The following is an 18,445-nucleotide window of genomic DNA, read 5'->3' as shown; positions in this document are numbered from 1 at the left end:
CTTGATAGTTGTCTGTATTCTTTTCCAATATTTGCTTATCTTTAGTAGTCATGTAAAAGCCAGCATAGGATAGCTCTTTAAGGGGATGCTGACATGTGTGATGTGTATGTCTGTTCACACTGAATCACCTTTTTGTTCTCTCAACCTGTGTGAGTGTGTGCAATGTGCACGCACGCACATATCTAGCATGTTTCATACAGAACCCTCAAATTATGAACATCATTTTGATCATAAATCATTGTGATTGTAAGTCATGGCACCCATGTGACCAGAGATTTACTATTTTTATACTGGTCTTTCAGTAAATCACATGGTCATTAAGTGAATCTATTTTCAAGGAAATGGGCATTGTTTTACCAGAAACAAGAAAAAAGAATTGCAAACCAGTTGTGTGACCATGGGATACTGTAATTGATCACCGCCTTTCACCTGTTTTTCTCATGACATGCAGTACTAACTTAGGCATCTATTGAAGTAGGGTCTGACAAATATGGAATGTAGTGAAAGAATTTCCTTCCATGATGTGGAAACTAAATTTACTCACAAAAAAAAGGCTTTTAATTAACTACAGTTCCAAAACTGCTCATTGACTTTGTCCAGAGAAGTGCAGCACGACACAACACTAGACCTTGGTGGGTGCAAAAGCCTCAAAGCCACTGTCTTGCCAAAATAGAGTTGGAGCTGGTTCCTCCCCACCCAGATCCTTACAACCTCCATCTGCTGGGTCAGCATCTCAGCAGCAGCATCTGCCTGGCTAGAGGTAAAGAGGTATAACTAGCATCAATATCATACTGATATTCCACCCCTTGCCACTGAATTACCTCGGCTGTCAGTCTCACTTAGATACAGATATTAAAGGAAGCCTTAATTAACCAAATAAGGAGAGGTATACATTCTAACTCAACTAGATATATAGCCAGTCATCTCAAGGAAAATTGGAATAGTTTAAAATATACATTACAACTGAGACAAGATTTTATTGATCATTAAGTGACTCTATTTCTATGCATTATTTATCCTTAGGAAGAGGGAATTGGCAAACTAAGCCCAGCATATCATATATTGAGTCTAGTTCTCTGTCTTTTGCACTTAACCATAACCAGGCCAAGCTTATGGGGGAGTAGATTCTGTGACAATCTGTAGGATTCACTTCTGAGTAAACTTGGATTAAGCAATCATTTGCTGTTCCTTACTACAAGCTAATTATATACATTTCATGAAGAAATTTTGCTGCCATAGCAGTGAAATCGTATCACCATTAGCCATTGTTCATGTTATTATGTTATATAGCAAAGGTTCTGAACTTAAAACTACTGTAGATTTTTTTTAGTCCACTTCACCTATAAACAGAATTATTACAAAAACAGTCATTTAAACTGCTCTGCATCTGAATACAATAAAAATATAATTTTCCCTTACATTAAAATTAAGTAGATATGAGGTGTGGGATTATCTATGGTTGCATTGGTTAAAGAAATCCTGGTAAGTGATGGATTGTAGAACTATATCTGGTCACTTTCATTTTGACTATTGTATCAAGATTTTCCTAGCTGAACAGAGCATGTTGCTTAAAGGAGGTGCCCCCATGTGGTCATGGCTAGTATTTATACCAAGCCAGTTAAAGAAAATTAAGCATCAAAAATGTCTACTGACTACTAGCTATAAACATGCAAGCACATTCAGAATTAAAACTGGACATCTGCTGAATTCCAACAGAAAGTTAGCTTATTGCTATTGCTGTTATCTCTCTCCTGTCCTCTATTTCCTACAGTGCTAAACACTGTACAACTGATAATATGAAGGCAGGTCTGCACTCTGTAAAACTAGGCTCTGAGTTGCTATGGATATTTTTCTTTTCTCAGTAGCCAATGATTAACAAAATAAATGATTACCTCTGCAAATTTTGCTCAATCAGTCAAAGAAAATGATCTGTTGATTTTCAATGGCAGCAACGGTAGGTATAGACACTACAATTTTCAAGAGGTGAACAAAACAATCCAAACTAAAAACAATGATTTTACATTTGAATGTGGTCAAATTTTAATAAAAATATTCTAAAAATACAAATTTCAAAATTCTCCAATTTAAGAAAACCTATAATTTTTCAAATGTATTTGTTCAGATTGCCACATATATCCAACCATATATTAGTCACTTAACACCACCTTGATATCAGCAAAATGTGTGTGTGTTCCAAAATTAAATGTGTTTTTAGATATTTATATGAAAGATATATAGGTAGTAGAAGGATTTGAGCATTTTAACAAAATATTAATTTGAAGGAATAAGTTTTGATTAAATTTCTACTGATATGTAAGACAGCTACAGCAGCAACTCTACTATATTTTATTTCTCAGTGTTTACAATTGTAAATGACCATTCTCTAGGTAGCTATTAAAATAGGGGTTTTTTCTAATAGATGTTCCATATATATGAACAGAAACACAACACTGGATAACTGTTAATACAAACTATTTATATAAGAACATTATGTTCTATAAAATACACTATTCGGATTTAAACATATAAAAGGTATTGAATTTTTATTGCATTGTTAGAGGTGGTCAAAATTACAGGCAATTACCAGAAATTATTATTCATCCTTAACTTAGTTTGAAATATTTTCTGATTTGGGAAGATCAGGAAATGTTAAAACAATTACAAGTTTAACTAGTTAAAAATAATCTTTCTTCACTTTTGCCTCAGAACAGTATGTCTTGCTTTTCATTTTTGATCAATTAAAATAAGATATACTATATAATTTCTGGAATAATACCTTAGCGTATATCAGTATTTCCTAACGTTGGCAACTTTAAGGTAAACATCAACTCTCAGAATTCCATAAGATGCATGGGATTTGAGATCCAACTTCTTAAAGTTGCCAAAGTTGAGAAACATAGGCTCACATAATTGGAACAATGAATTTTAAATATAAAGAAAAATTAATGGGCAGAATTGTAAGAGACATGGCAGTCAACTAAGATCATTATTCAGTAAAAAGATCCTGTTTCTGCTGATCTATATACAGTACTTAAAAAGACATAAAGTACCATCATATTTGGCCAAACCAAGAACTACAGAAAACACCTTTGATCAAGAAAGCCTACCTTAGCCTTTATTTTAGAAAAAATTAGTGGCAATGGGATACAGTATACATTCTATGAAACTTTAAATATTCTAGGTGTCCTCAGGCACAAAATCAGAGTATTATTGCCTGAACATTCCAATCAGAACACCAGGACTGATCTGAATGCATCTCCTATCAGACTATATTATTTATTTATTTATTTATTTGATTTTTATGCCATATTGATTGAAGTACCTCATGTACCTTCACTAAGCTAAAGCCAATGCTTCTTTCTTTCCTTAGTATTTTGCCAACAGAAAAGCTGGATGGGGCAATTGCCAGAAAGGCTGGAAATCAATTTCAGGGTAGTATCTTTTTCAGCAGCCTTGTTAAATGAATAAAAATCCAGATGAACAATAATGTGAAACAAAGTAACTAAAAACAAACAAACAAGACAAAAATAATTAGGGACACTTCACACACGTTTAAGAGAGATGGTTTCTGCACAGAAAACACCACATACCCTGCATGTTTAGCATCAAATTTGTACATCAAACTTGTCATTAACGATTTTGTTGTGTATTTCCAATCCGAAGGCTTTCCATCAGTCATCGCTTCCATTCATGTATATATTGCTGGTAATGACAAATGCGTGAGTACATATGCTTGGATAGACATGTCATCCCTGCAGTGAAAATTAATTTTGTGTAAGGTGGTTTTGAATGAATAGAACAACCAGGATTCATCAATAAGGGAGATCAATGCAGTTCAAGCATCACATTTGCCCATCAGCGATAATGTATTCCCAGACCCTGCTCTTAGAGTATGCATGTAGATTAACATTAAGATGTTAGTATTTTCTATAGCCACCTCTTCTACCATATGACTCACCATATCCTCCTCTCCCACTATAATCACCCCTCCCTTGATATCCACCCCCTCCCCTCCAGCCACTCCCACCCCCTCCTCTACCACCCCCACCCCCACCCCATCCGCCCCCTCCCCATCCACCCTCCCCACCCCATCCGCCGCCACCTCTATTTCCTCCACCTCTTCCTCTTCCACCATCTCCTCCCCAACCTCCCCTTCCTCCTCTTCCTCCCCCATCCTGTCTCTTCTGCCATGGGGGCATTTCAGGAGGTGGTGGTTCGATTTCTGTTGGTCTTCCGCCGCGATCTGGTACTCTTCCCATCAAGACCTGTTCAGAAAACATAAACAGTCCAATAAGACCTTATTTCTTTGACTTTGGAATATCAAATTATTGAGAGAAAGCATGTTTCTTTATGTACATTACTCTTTGGTTAAAATCACTAGAGTTTCACCCATTACTGCATTCTTCTAAGAATATAAGCAATCCATGGTTGAACAGTCAATTATGAAGAATTTCAAACAGTAAAAATAGTTAACACTGAGTATAAAATACAAGGCTAATCTGTATTAAGTGTACATTACTATATTTTATGTAGTACAACAGTGAGCAAGGGATTCCTGAGATTTTGCAAATTATCAGAAACGTTAACATTTCTGAGAGCTAGCACAAATTCTTAAAGGTTCAGTAGTAAGAGAAATCTATAGCTGCCGCATTAATGAAAACTATACCTTATTAATTGCACAAATAGTCTTTTCCCGCGTAGATCCACTGCTTGTTCTTATGATCTTTGACAAATCTTCACGAGCAGCTAGAAGATGAGCTATTGAAATTGTTGATTTAGAACTGAGTCCATAACGTTTGGGTTGATAAATCCTTGCAATATCATCTGTTTTCACCTGAGGAAATTGATAGACATTTGTAATAACTTACAGGACCGCCTTCTGCCACATAAATCCCAGTGGCTGATCAGATCCCACAGAATTGGCCTTCTCCAGGTCCCGTCAACCAGACAATGTCATTTGGCGGAGCTTAGGGGAAGAGCCTTCTCTGTGGCAGCCCTGGCCCTCTGGAATCAGCTCCTTCCAGAGATTCGTACTGCCCCCACTCTCCTCGCCTTCCGCAAGAGCCTTAAGACCCATCTATGTCATCAGGCATGGGGCAACTAGTATGTGCCCCCCCTTCCTGACCATTAAATATTATATGTGGATGTGATTGAGTATATTGGCTGTGTTTTAAATTAATGGTAGTTTAGCTTATGGGTTTTAATTATTAGATTTGTATATGTATTGTTTCTGCATTACTGTATATGTTGTGAGCTGCCCTGGGTCCCTGAATAGGGGCGGCATACAAGTCTAATAAGTAATAGTAATAATAATAGTAATAGTAGTAGTAGTAGTAGTAATAATAATAATAATAATAATAATAATAATAATTAAAAAAATACAAAAACTATCACAAAGTGACATTAGGAACTTTAACTTTACTATACTATTTATTTATGCTTAGTTTCAAGTAAAACCCTAATGACAAAGAAAAAGCTGCTAAAAGACTTAGGAATAACACTTGATTGTTTAAAGAATGCCATAATGCAGTTAAAGTAGGTTAAATAAAGTAGAATATACAATTAATAAGAACCTATAAGTTATTATTTTAATTAAAGTTTATATTGATCTGATGTCACAGCTTTCATCTTCTGATGCCAGGGTTCATGCAGAAATTACTTTTATAAAAATCAAGATTACATATGTGTGTGGTGTGTGTAATAGTAATTCAATATGCAACTGTACTAATATTCAATATTTTTAATATAATTTGAAATCAGTAAATATACTGACATTTTCAACTCAATCAACAAGAACTAAAAATAATAGCACCTACTCACCTTAGCTCTATCAGACCACCCAAAGGACTGTACAGTTACATCTAAACGTTTCATTAACATCCGCCTGCGGCATTCATATTCCGTGAGAAGCGTCTCATTGATTTTTTCCAACTGCTTCTACAGAAAATAGAAATTACTTAAAGTAATCCTTTTTGAGAAATTTACTTATGTTTAAATCCAACAACATGTAAAACACCAGGATGGGGACAGATCACTCAGAAGATCTGTCTGTGTGAGCCTGCTAAGAGTTGATACTGACTTGATGGTACAATTAATCGAATCCAACATGAATAAATCAGAGGTGGGTTGCTCCTGGTTGTGGCCCGGTTCTTAGAACCGGTTGCACCAGGCGGCTCCACCCACGCGCCTGGGACGCTTCTGTGCATGCACAGAAGCGTCGTGTGCGTGCAAATTGATAGTAAAGGGTTTTAGAACCCATTACTGCAATAAATATGAACTCCTATATTTAAATAAATACAGACAAACTAAACATAGCTTACAGTGTTCCCTTGACTTTCAGTGTTCCCTTGACGGTCTTTCCAAGACCGTCCGCGAAAGTCAAATTTCTGCAAAGTAGAGATGCCCCCTTCCTTCCTTCTTCCTCCCCCTCCCTGGTTTTACTTACCCCCAGAACCCCAGGGGCAACGGGGCGGCAAGCTGAAGGATTTGCTGCGCTCGCTGCGGCGGTGGCAGGCGGCAGTAAGGCTTGGCTTCAAGTGGAGCATACCAATGCTCCGAGAATTAAAGGGGAGAGATTGGGAGGCTGAGGCGGAAGCGGAGCTTTTAATTAAAGAAGGCTGTGGTGGGGGGGGAGGGGGAGGAGAATTAAAACGCACAGTATTGTACATCGGGTGGCCCTGGAAAACCCTTGGTGTGCAAAAAAATATTTTTTGAAAACACGTGGTATAGACTTTTCGCGAATGTCGGACCCGCAAAAGTCAAGGGAACATTGTATAACATATCCAATAATTAACTTGTATTCCCACTACATATGCAAGTTTTTGAAAAAAAGTTGTTACCATTTGCTTTGTATTCAAAGGAGTTTTTAGCAGAGGTTTCTCCATGTATGCTTTTGGAACTTTTGACAAAATATCCTTCAGCTGAAAAAAGTAGAAAAAGTATCTTATTGGTTTATGATTGCCAAAACATAATATACTAAATATCTAAGCAATTAAAGCATTAAATACCTACCAGTGAAATTGGATACAATCATTTAAAGTGATCTTAATACAGTGAATACTCTCTTTTCTTCATGCAGACAAGATGTCTTTTATGTTTTTCTCCCATTTTCCCAAGGATGGAGAAATACATCATTACCCAGAGATGGATAAATACAATCTTCCACCATTTCTCAATTATGGAGAAATAATATGAAATAATATGTAACTGATTCCACCAAAGAGCTTTGCATTTTACTTGTTGCATGTTAAATGTCACCTCCCTTATGAATCTTCTTCGGGTTCCTCTACCAAAGCTTGCCTCCAGAAGTTGTGACTACTCCCAACACTAGAAGTTTTTAAGATGTTGGATAACCATCTGTCTGAAATAGTTTAGGGTTTCCTGCCTAAGCAAGAGGTTGGACTAGAAGACCTCCAAGGTCCCTTCTAACTCTGTTATGATTATATTATTATTAAATGAAGTAGGATAAATTGCTACAATGCCATTTTAGTTGTGGGACCCTCGGTGTGGAATGCTCTTTCAAAAGTTATGTGCCTGACCCCTACATGGGTACCAGACCACAACATTCCTTTTTTCTAGTTTATAGATTTATAGATTTGTATTCAATGACTTTTATTCCAATACAAGAGAACATATTGTTACCATGGTGGGATTTGTTGTCCCGAAGTCTCACTTCCATACCATTTTTTGCATCTGAGAAGCCTGAAGATAGCTCCTGGGTGCTGGAAAAAATGCCTGTGTATTTGCAAAAAACAGCCTGTTTTTCACCTGTTTTCACAAAAATACGGTGGGCAAAGGGTCTGGAAAGCCTGCAGAGAACTGAGGAATGGGGGAAGGCAAAAATGCCCCAATTTTTGCAAAAATGGAAGTGTTTTTGCCTTCTAATTACTCCATCTAACATGACAGGAAGAGGAATCCTGGGAGTTGAAGTCCACTAGTCTTAAAGTTGTGGGGACAACAAGGGTCTTCAAATTTGACATGTTAATGATTTGTGGACTTCAACTCCCATTCCTGAGCTAGCATGACTGAAGGAGGAATTCTGGGAATTGAAGTCCACTAGATTTAAAGCTGTCAAGTTTGAAGTTTGTAAAAAGTGTATATGTTTGTAAAATTATTCTGCTACACTGGTATTTTATTAAATAATATATTACTACACCATTTGGTTCATAATACATTTTTCCTTGTTTTCCACCTATAAAATCTAGGTGCGTCTTATATTCCGGTGCATCTTATACTCCGAAAAATACAGTAATTATAAAGCATTCGAATGTACAAAATATACTATACCTTTGACTCTATATTGTTTAAAGAGGCAGAGAGAGAATAAAAGTCAGAAGATGCTGATGGTTTTGGTACCCCCAAAATATCACAGATCATCTGGATTTCCTGTTGAACTTCATCATTCTTTGCCGAATGAGAACCTTTACATTGTTTAAATTGTAATATTTGCAAAGCCTGCAGTTCTGTGCTTAGAAATACTATAAAATGAGAAAGAAAAAGAAGTACGTTAAATTGGTGTCTGTGTTTCACCTAAAAAAATTGAATGATGTGCCAAGCTGCAGTAGTTAGGATATCAATATAACATGAAATAAAATAAAAATAAAGCATGAAACAAATAAAAACTAAATTATATTAAAAAATTATAATAGGCAACCATTATTTAGAGAAAAAATGTTACTGGATTAATATACTCATCCACCATCACTTAGTTATCATGAATCAGACTGTTCTTACTTCAAGGAATTTAGCAATAAGAATGAACATACAACTAATCAAATACAAATAATATAGTAGACAGACATCCTCTATGCAGATCCATCTTTTCCCAATTGTGTCAACCCATCTTGTTTAATCTTGCATGATGGGTCTCATTAGTTAAGGAAGAATAGCTGGGAGGACTCAGAAGAGAAATCTTTTCTGGCACAGTGCCTACCCCCCTCCGCTAGATCAGATTGGCCCCATCCCTGCTGGTTTTTGGCCCAGATCTAGGCCTACAAGAGTATAAAGTAGCTATGTCCTAAGTCTATTAATCACTATTTTTTTCTCAACTGCTGAGTATTGAATTTTTTAAAAAATTATTATTTATTTTTTTAAGGTGAGTTACTCACAGTCATTTGTTGAGACTGCAGCTGTACATGACAATTAGAAGTAAACAAAAATCCTATCTCTTGCCTTATGTCCCTTTATTTTCTGTGCTTGCTGTCAAATCTTCTATGAAGCAACATTCAGAAAAAAGTAGAGTTCTTTCTTTTCTGGAAAAATTCAGGAAACCAAGCAAGCAGATATGGAACTTACTAACTTACACAAGACTTTAAGACAATCTTCTTTCTTTTTCAACCGATCTTTAATTTCTCCAGACACAAGTGCGGAATATGGACAAGCCAGTTCTTTTAAAAAGCCACTCATTTCTAGTTGTAAACTTTCAACATCTTCACCCCCTGACAAAAAAGTCAAGAGAGAATTAGACATCTTCAATTCCATTATAATTTAAGGCACAAGTACAGTATATAAAAAAATCCAGAATCACTACTCATTTAAGGGCTTTCACCAAGCATCATTCTACAACTATGTCATTTTGATAGTAATGAATTATTTGCTTTATTTGTGAGGTTAGATATTAAAGTACAACTTGTTATGTGTATGTTTATGTGCATCCTAGTACTATGCTTTAATCCTTCATCCTCTAAAAGCAAGTCCATAAAAAATAGGTAAAGAATATTAATCTTAGGTAATAATGTTCATACTGGCTTATACTATAGACAAATAAATATAACTCATACAATTGGGAATTTAGTGAGGCCTTTTTGTATTTCATGACAACAAAGAGAAAATCACGTAATTTAAATTCATGGACTAGTTCTAAGAATATTAAGAACAGAACTAGTCACAAATTATAAACCATAAAAAGAGCTAACAATTTAGAGAGAATCACACAAGAGGATTTCTAGGGAATATCAATTATAATCAAATGTAAATAGTTACAAACTGTATTTGTATAACACAGAGTTCTAGTTACAGGCATCACCTATTTTGGAACTGATAATCATTTGGTGGAAATTAATTAACTATGTTGCTGCTTAGTTTTAGCCTTTAGAACAACAAGGAGATAATCAATTAGCAATGCCTTCCTGTGTACTTGAAATGTTAAAAAATGAACTAATAAAAAATATCTACGGATCTCAGCAGCAAAGGACATATCTCTACTTGGTATTTCATTAATTGGATTCACATCACCTATTAATATATTGATATTTCTTTGAGCTAAATATAATGAATTAAGTCACATCATATTAGTGGAATAAACCATTTGTTTATATTTCATTAAATCAGTTGGAAACTGGTTTGCAGTTGACATTGGTTACAACTATCATAAGATATAAAAAGAGGAATGAATTGTTAGATTTTTCCTGGCCTACTACTAATTTATATATGCAACCAATTGCAGTTACTAACTAATCTACAAATCAGAAGAAGGTAAATGTAACAATAAAAAATACACCTGGAATTGCACAAGGAAGCCATCTTTTTTTTATTTGCAAGAACAAATGGATTGCTCAACAATTCAGTGTCATGTTAAAGGTAAAGCTGAATGTCAAATATCACACAAACTTCCATTCCATTATTTTAAAGCATGGAAGTGATTGTAATGACATTATAATGGCTTGATTTTGATTTATGACCATTTATTTTCCATACATGTCTTTCCAACAGTTTCAAATAAAAATCAGGTAAGAAATACCAGCTGTTGAGGAGATGCTTTCTTCCAGGTTACACAATGGCTGTATTCTGGAGCTTAGCCAAACACAAAGCTCACAGAAATCTTGGGAAGCCAGCCCACCTTCTGCTGCTTTATTAAGAGCATCGTCATCCAGAAGAGGGCCTTTGTATCTAGAGAAAACAAAATTCAAAATGTATACATCAAATACAGACACACACACTTTCACATTAAAATTTTCCTCTTTGGATTAATAGCAAGTAAATTTTGTCTTATTACAACTTCTCAATTAACTTTATCAAAATCAGCAAAGTTTAAAATAGTTGTGATATATTTATTCATTTTTATTTATCTGTACGTTCATGTTCACTCAAATATTGTCCCTGCAGTTTTCACTCAAATATTGTCCCTGCAGTTTTCTTGGCAAGATTCTTGAAACTGGTTTGCCACTGCCTCCTTTCTAGGGCTGAGAGTGTGTGACTGGCCCAAGGTCACCATCTGGCTTTATGCCTAAAACAGGATTGGAATATGATGGAACTGGGAAACTGAAGTCTTCCAGTTTCTAGCATATTGCCTAACCACTACTCCAAACTGGATCTCTTATGAAGTATTTCAATGCACATTATTTGGAAGCTATTTGAACAGAAACCAACCTGCTGCTTTTCCACGTATACATCCTTAGGATCCGACTGTCAACTGACCATCAATCAATCAATCAAAATACATACTACTTTTAAAAATAAATTTTCACATGACTTTAGTACACAGATGTGTTAATTCTTTTTAAACAATCGCTTCTCTCTAGACTTTAGCAATATAAATATTTGCAAAATGCAAATATTGCATTTGAACAGACACACTGGCATATTCCGAGGCCATATATATACACACACACGTTCTTTCTGCGCCAACTCAGGAAGCTCAAACTGCTCAAGGAGCTGCTGATACAGTTCTACAGAGGAGTTTGTCATCTGCACCTCTATTACTGTGTGGTTTGGTTCTGCAACCCAACAAGACCGAGACAGACTTCAGAGGATAATCAGAACTGCAGAAAAAACAATTGCTGCCAACCTGCCTTCCATTGAGGACCTGCATACTGCACAAGTCAAAAAGAGGGATGTGAAAATATTTGCTGACCCCTTGCATCCTGGACATAAACTGTTTCAACCTCTACCCCCAAAATGTTGCTATAGAGCACCACACACAAACACAAATAATAATAATAATAATAATAATAATAATAATAATAATAATAATAATAATTTATTATATTTGTATGTTGCCCCTCTCTGCAGGCTCATGGCGGCTCACAACAACAATAATAACAATGTGCAATGTTGCAATGTAACAAATCTAATATCAAAAAACCCGTCATTTAAAAACCATACATAAAACTATATAAGCCTGGGGGAGATGTCTCAATTCCCCCTTGCCTGGCAATATAGGTGGGTCTTAAGCAATTTACAAAAAACGAGAGTGGGGGCAATTCTGATCTTGGGGGGAGTTGATTCTAGAGGGCCGGGGCCGCCACAGAGAAGGCTCTTCCCCTGGGGCCCGCCCGACGACATTGTTTTGTTGACGGGACCCGGAGAAGGCCAACTCTGTGGGATCTTATCGGCCACTGGGATTTGTGCAGCAGAAGATGGTCCCGGAGGTATTCTGGTCCGATGCCATGTTCGAACTAGACACAAGAACAGTTTTTTCCCAACTGCCATCACTCTGCCAAACAAATAATTCCTCTACTATTACTACTAGTTTTTTCTCATCATTCCTATCACCCATCTCCTCCCACTTATGACTGTAACTTGTTGCTTGTATTCTTAAGATTTTTATTAATATTGATAGTTTTCTGATTGCTTATTTGACCCCTGTGACAATCATTAAATGTTGTAGGTCCTGATTCCTGACAAATGTATCTTTTCTTAATAATTAATAATAATTAGATTTGTATGCCGCCCCTGTCCAATAACCGGGGCGGCTCACAACAAACATTGTTTTATGTACACTGGGAGCATATGCATCAAAGACAAATTCCTTATGTGTGCAATCACACTTGACCAATAAAGAAGTCTATTCTATTCTACCTATTCACATTAGCAATCATAGAATTCTTTATGGACCAAGTGTGATTGCACACACAAGGAATTGGTCTTTGGTGCATATGCTCTCAGTGTACCTAAAAGAAAAAGATACCTTTGTCAAGAATCATGATCAATCAATCAATCAAGCCTGTAGCAGCAACTGTAGAAAAACAAGCTCTGGGCATCAATGAAGACGGACTGGACACAGAAAAATAAAATCATCACGTCTTAACGAATTTTGAAAACATCTCTCCACCAGTCTCTGATTCGCAGAGGCGGGGAGAGAGATGCTTGTTGGGCAGGCGCACAACAAAACGCCTCCCAACAAAACTGCGGGAACAATCTCAATCTCTCTCTCTCCCCTCCTCTGGCCGCCCTCGCAGAGGTGGCTGCAAGGGGATCCCCGCGGTTTTTAAAACGAATCGCGACGAAGCACTTCGAGCCCCCTCGGGGAGAACCGAGGCGAGATGAATGGGAGATCTGAAACGGAGGCGAGGACGATTTCAAATCAACCCGATCGAGCCTTCCTTTCTGCAGCCAAGGGAGCTCCCTTATCTAACCTCCGGGTTGAACGTTTGCCATCGGCAACGTACAAGCGAGAAGCCCCCCCCCCCCCCCCCCCACGGAATGGCGACCCTCCTCCGCCTCACCCTAAAGCCTCCAGCGCATCCAGAATCACGCACTCCATGTCGGGCTCTTATACCGCCAGCGCCTTCATTTCCCGCGACTGCAGCAGCGCTCTCTTGGCCCGCCTCCCGGTAACAAACAGCCCCGGTGTTGCAGTCAAACGAGCTCGTCGAGCTCCGTGGGCCAGACCTTTTGGTTCCGGTATTTTGGTTCCGTATTTTGGTACCGCGGGTACCGAAGAACCGGCGAGGGCTGTGCGTGTGTGTGTCTCTTCGAGCGTTGCCTTGACGCCTTAAACTCTCCTTCCCTCCACATTTCAATACACAACAATGTATTGAAATTGTTGGGAGGCCGGTCCTTTGCTCCGGCTTTTCTCAATAACAACAACCAAAAACAAAAACCCCACCTTCACCCGGATTATTTATTTATTTATTAACTGGACTTTTATGCCGTCGCTCTCCGAGAACTCGGAGCGGCTTACAACATATGATAAAACAACGTATGACATTTTAGATCTAATTAATGAAGTGTGAATTAAATTAAATTTAAGCATCTTAACTTGCCTCCCGTGAATTTCGCTAGTAGGAGACTTTTCCCCGAATCTTTCGCTTTCCACACGAGTCCGTAGACGGAAAGGGTCGTGTGAACGGACGCGCCGCCACACTCGCTTCGCGCCTGAGGGGCGGCATTTTTTCAAGCCGTGACGCCAGTCAAGGGGAACCTTTCGACGTCTCCCAACCAGGCTTCACTTCGGCGGGTTCTTTTTTTCAACTCTCCGTCTGGCGTTGAATGTGACTCTTGGCGAAGGCCGAGGGAGGCGGTTGCGGGTCTGCGTCTTTGTACACTCGCTGGGAAAGGCGACCTGCATCTTCGGAGCGAGGCTGCGTTGGCTCGCTTCTTCAATCTCGGAGCGGCCACCGGCTTCGTCTCGGTTCCGGGAGGCTGGAAAGAGTCAGGCGACGTGGAGGCAAGCCCTCTCCTCGCTTGGCTTTTCGGCCTTCCGATTGCAGGGCGAGGCGGAGGATGTTTCCCAACACGAAGCACAACCTACGTGAGAAGCTCAGCCCAGAATGAGTTGATAAATCCTGGGTGAGGAAAGGGGGGGGGGGGTCGTAAAATAACGCCGCTGTCGGTTCTGTAGCCTCGCATCTTATGTTAGGAGACTGAAATCAGCATCGGACTCTGAGTTCAAAATTATTTGGGCTGAACTGACAGTGGTTTGCCCCATGTATTGTAAACCGTCATGAAAAACTTCAATGTGACATCATGGGAAGAAGAGAACCAAAAACAGGGATGGGAAAGCCCTGGGCACAATAATTGATTGGATTAGACAATTTACCATTATGTCACCTCTGATCTGATCTAAATGTAGTTCATAAAATCATATACCAAAATGTCCTTCCTGTTAATGACTGCTTCATCTTCAGCCGCAGCAATACACAAGCAGGTAATAGATTCAAACTCAATGTAAACCGCTCCAAACTGACTGCAGAAAATAAGACTTCAGCAATAGAGTGATCAATGCCTGGAATCTACTACCTGACTGTGGTTTCTTACCCAAACCCAAAAAACTTTAACCATTGACTATATACAGTTGACCTCTCCGCATTTCCATGAGGTCTGTAAGGGGCACCACTGTGCCTACCATCCCTGTCCTACTATCCTATTGTCCTCTTTTATTGTTACTTTTTACTTATGTTTACACAAACTACTACTATCCTATATATGTTTGACAAATAAAATAAACATTTTGATTTCTTTACTGTCCCAAATATGCTTTTTTCAACAGGCAATTGGACTTTCTGGATTTCTTTTGAAGATGTTTAGCTTCTCATCCAAGAAGCTTCTTCAGCTCTGACTGAATAGTGTGGAATGGAAGAATTTCATTTCACCATCCAGTCAGAGCTGAAGAAGCATCTTGGATGAGAAGCGAAAGGTTTTCAAAGAAAAACCAAAAAGTCCAGTTGCCTCTTAAAAAGCACCTTTGGGACAACCATGGCCTGGATGACTGAGAATCTCCATAGACTTTGTTCTTAATATTTAAATGTACTTGGAGTTGTAATTAACATTTCAACAGTATGAAGAAACCAAAATGTTTATTGGAGAAATTTTTAAGAAAACCAGCCACTACTGATTACACAATGGTGAACCTTCTTTGGCACTGAATGCCCAAAACAGAACATACATCTGTGCACATGCGCATTCAATGGAAACTCAAAAGATCAGCTTGCCGTGGCACATACACATGCAGGAAATTGGAAAACCAGGAATTCTGGTGCGCACATTTACTTAATACTCAGCTGGTCTTTGAGTGTCTGGGGCTCTGGTACATGTGAAGACCAGCTGGCTACACGGATACATGCACCAGAAATCAGACCAGTTGGTGATGGTACACATGCCCACAGAGAGAGCTCTGTGTGCCACCTGTGGCACACATACCATAGGTTTGCCATCACGGCACTATACATTATAGGAATTAAAATAAACCAAACAACAGTTTGGAGACAAGCCTATGAACTGGAAACCATGAGTTCTACTCAGTCCTAAGAAGGAGGCAATGGCAAACCACTTCTAAAAATCTTGCCACAAAGACTGGTGGATGGCTTAAGGGCAACAAAACCAAAACAAAACAAATATAACAAGAAGCATCAATGGATTAAATTAATCCTTAAATTAGTTGCGAAGTCGTGTCTGACTCATCGTGACCCCATGAATGTTCTCCAGGCCATCCCATCCTCTACCATTCACTGGACTCCATTTAAGCTCACGCCGACTACTTCAGTGACTCTACCCAGCCACTTCATTCTGTGTCATCCCCTCCTTTTGCCTGCAATCTTTCCCAGCATTAGGCTCTTCTCCGGTAAGTCCTTCTCATTTGGTGACCAAAGTATTTGAGTTTCATCTTCAGTATTTTCTCCACAATGAATTTAATTTTGTTGGATAGAGCTCATTGTTCTTTTTGGATCCTGACCTTGTCTTCTATGGTGTTGGCTATTCCTGCCAGCTTGATGATGTTCGTCCATCGTGTTTGAGGAGGACCTTGACATCTAATGGGTTTTTGGCTGTATACGATGTGTCCGCAGGTGGCTGGTAAGGCTTATATGGGCATGAAATGTTCTGCCACATATTGGACAGACCTATGTGGGCACCATGGTCATAGCATTTGCAGCCCTGGCTTTATGGAGTGTTCGCTTCTCTACTGCTCTTAATGTTCTTCTGGCGTCGGATGTCTGACAGCCTTGGTGGATCAGCATACGCCATGTTGATCAATCTTGTGCCAGGGTTTCCCAGGAGGTGGTGTTGATATTGAGGGACTTGAAGCAGGCTTTCAATGTGTCTTTGAAATGCTACCTGCAGGGTTAGTGCTAATTCCGACCAACTCATCTGGCTGGCTGTCCCCAGCCTACTTGTCCCGGCTAACCTGTCCCTGAGCAACTTCTCATGGAACAATTTGTCACAGGACAGTTCAATGCAGGTAACTCATGAAAGGGACAAATGAATTGCAGTGGCTTTGTTTTGCTTTAGGTTTGAACCTAGGTTTAAAAAAATAAAAAGTCCCCATATCAATATAGATTTCTATTAACACAACCTTGCAGTTTCTTAGCAACTGTGCAGAAGTGATTTACATTGTTTTCTTCTGGGATGTTTTTTTTTCCTGAATAGCTTACAGCTCTTGAGTTTTCTGCCAATTCCCTACAGATAATCCTCACTTAACAATTGTTCTTTCTGCAACCATCCAAAAACTGCACTGAATACAGCACTGTACTTGAAGTCCTCCTGCGGTCACATAAGTAGCTCAGATTTACAACTATTGCAGCATCCCTATGATTTCTAGTCCCTGTTAGCTTTCTACAAGCAAAATTAATGAGGAAGGTAGCTGGAAGTCAGAAATCATGATCGCAAGAAATGGTTGTTTAATGACTCTTGAATACTGTATTAACAATGGCAACTGGAGACTGTCAGAATGGCCATCTCTAAGCAATGTGGTCACATGAATTTATGACTCCATTGCTCAATTCCAGTCCCAATTACTACCATTAAGGACTTAAATGTTAACTTGACCAAACTTTGCTTGGCGTCTGATCTCCAGACAAGATTGACTAAATGCTATCTCTTGCTGAGAACAACCAAAGACAGCAACAATTCCCATGAATAATCACTTTTCCCCCAGCTCTCATGATCACAAGAATTGCAGTTGACAAAATCAAAAAGTAATAACGCTCTCCATTTATCTATTTAGATGTTTTAATTTTTTAATTTTTACAATAAAACATTTATACACACATGTGTTTTAAAAATAATGTTTCCCAAATTTGGCAACTTCTAGAGGTCTGCACTTCAGTCACTGAATTATCCAACTATCATGGCTATGTATAAAAGTTCTGTGAAAACAAAGTAAGATTTGACCCTTTTCTGTATTTAGAATGGAAAACAGACAGGCAAGATTTATCCCTGTGAACATATGGCTTAGAGTGAATGATGTTATTCATGTGTAGAGTAAGATATGAACTAAGCAACTCTTATTTAAGGGGGAGGAAGATCATTGTGAGGACACCTTACTCATTGAGAAACTAATTCTTCCTGCTGACTCTTCTCTTAGTATGCAATTATTACTGATTTAATGGAAGTAGCTAATGAGCATGCAATTACTCACCAACAAGGAACTGCCAAAAATGAACTTATGGTACAAATCTAATTCAGGGGGGCTTTTTTCCAGATCTGGTTCCTTATATGTGGATATAAAGTCCAACCATGCACATTGCACACTACATGTAAATCAATGCATTCACTGCCTAAATTATTTTTTAAAAAACAGAGAAAAAAGTAAGTAGCACACAGAAATAAGGATGACTGTAACAAATATTCTGCTAGCTTTCAAACTAGCAATAATAGAAGCAGAATTGTCTTGCATGGTGCCTTTGGGCAGCATTTGTAGGATTCAAAGCTGCACTTGATTCCATATCAAGAAAAATATTGTGGAAGAATCTTTAATTTACCAATGTAGAAAAACAATTACTTTTAT

At 38.3% G+C, this 18,445-nt stretch overlaps 1 protein-coding gene across 2 annotated transcripts; it reads right to left on the bottom strand.

Annotated features, from left to right (window-relative positions):
* Window positions 1–2,455: 2,455 nt before the first annotated feature.
* Window positions 2,456–13,557, bottom strand: FAM98B (family with sequence similarity 98 member B). 2 transcript variants are annotated; one of them, XM_070756544.1, is made up of 9 exons: window positions 13,446–13,557; window positions 10,739–10,887; window positions 9,303–9,437; window positions 8,287–8,477; window positions 6,840–6,920; window positions 5,821–5,937; window positions 4,667–4,834; window positions 4,118–4,265; window positions 2,456–3,752 (listed from the first exon to the last, which is right to left on the bottom strand). In XM_070756544.1, exons 1-9 carry the CDS (start codon window positions 13,481–13,483, stop codon window positions 3,676–3,678), a joined length of 1,104 nt encoding a protein of 367 aa, XP_070612645.1. In that variant the 5' UTR covers window positions 13,484–13,557; the 3' UTR covers window positions 2,456–3,675. The 2 variants fall into 2 exon arrangements, with proteins under 2 accessions (XP_070612645.1, XP_070612638.1); XM_070756537.1 differs by having other exon boundaries at window positions 2,456–4,265.
* Between the last annotated feature and the right edge of the window lie 4,888 nt (window positions 13,558–18,445).

Source organism: Erythrolamprus reginae, chromosome 1 (assembly GCF_031021105.1).
Source record: "Erythrolamprus reginae isolate rEryReg1 chromosome 1, rEryReg1.hap1, whole genome shotgun sequence".
NCBI classification, from domain to species: Eukaryota; Metazoa; Chordata; class Lepidosauria; order Squamata; family Dipsadidae; genus Erythrolamprus; species Erythrolamprus reginae.
Note: the sequence above shows the minus strand (reverse complement) of the source record. Positions and strands in the feature narration are given on the sequence as shown.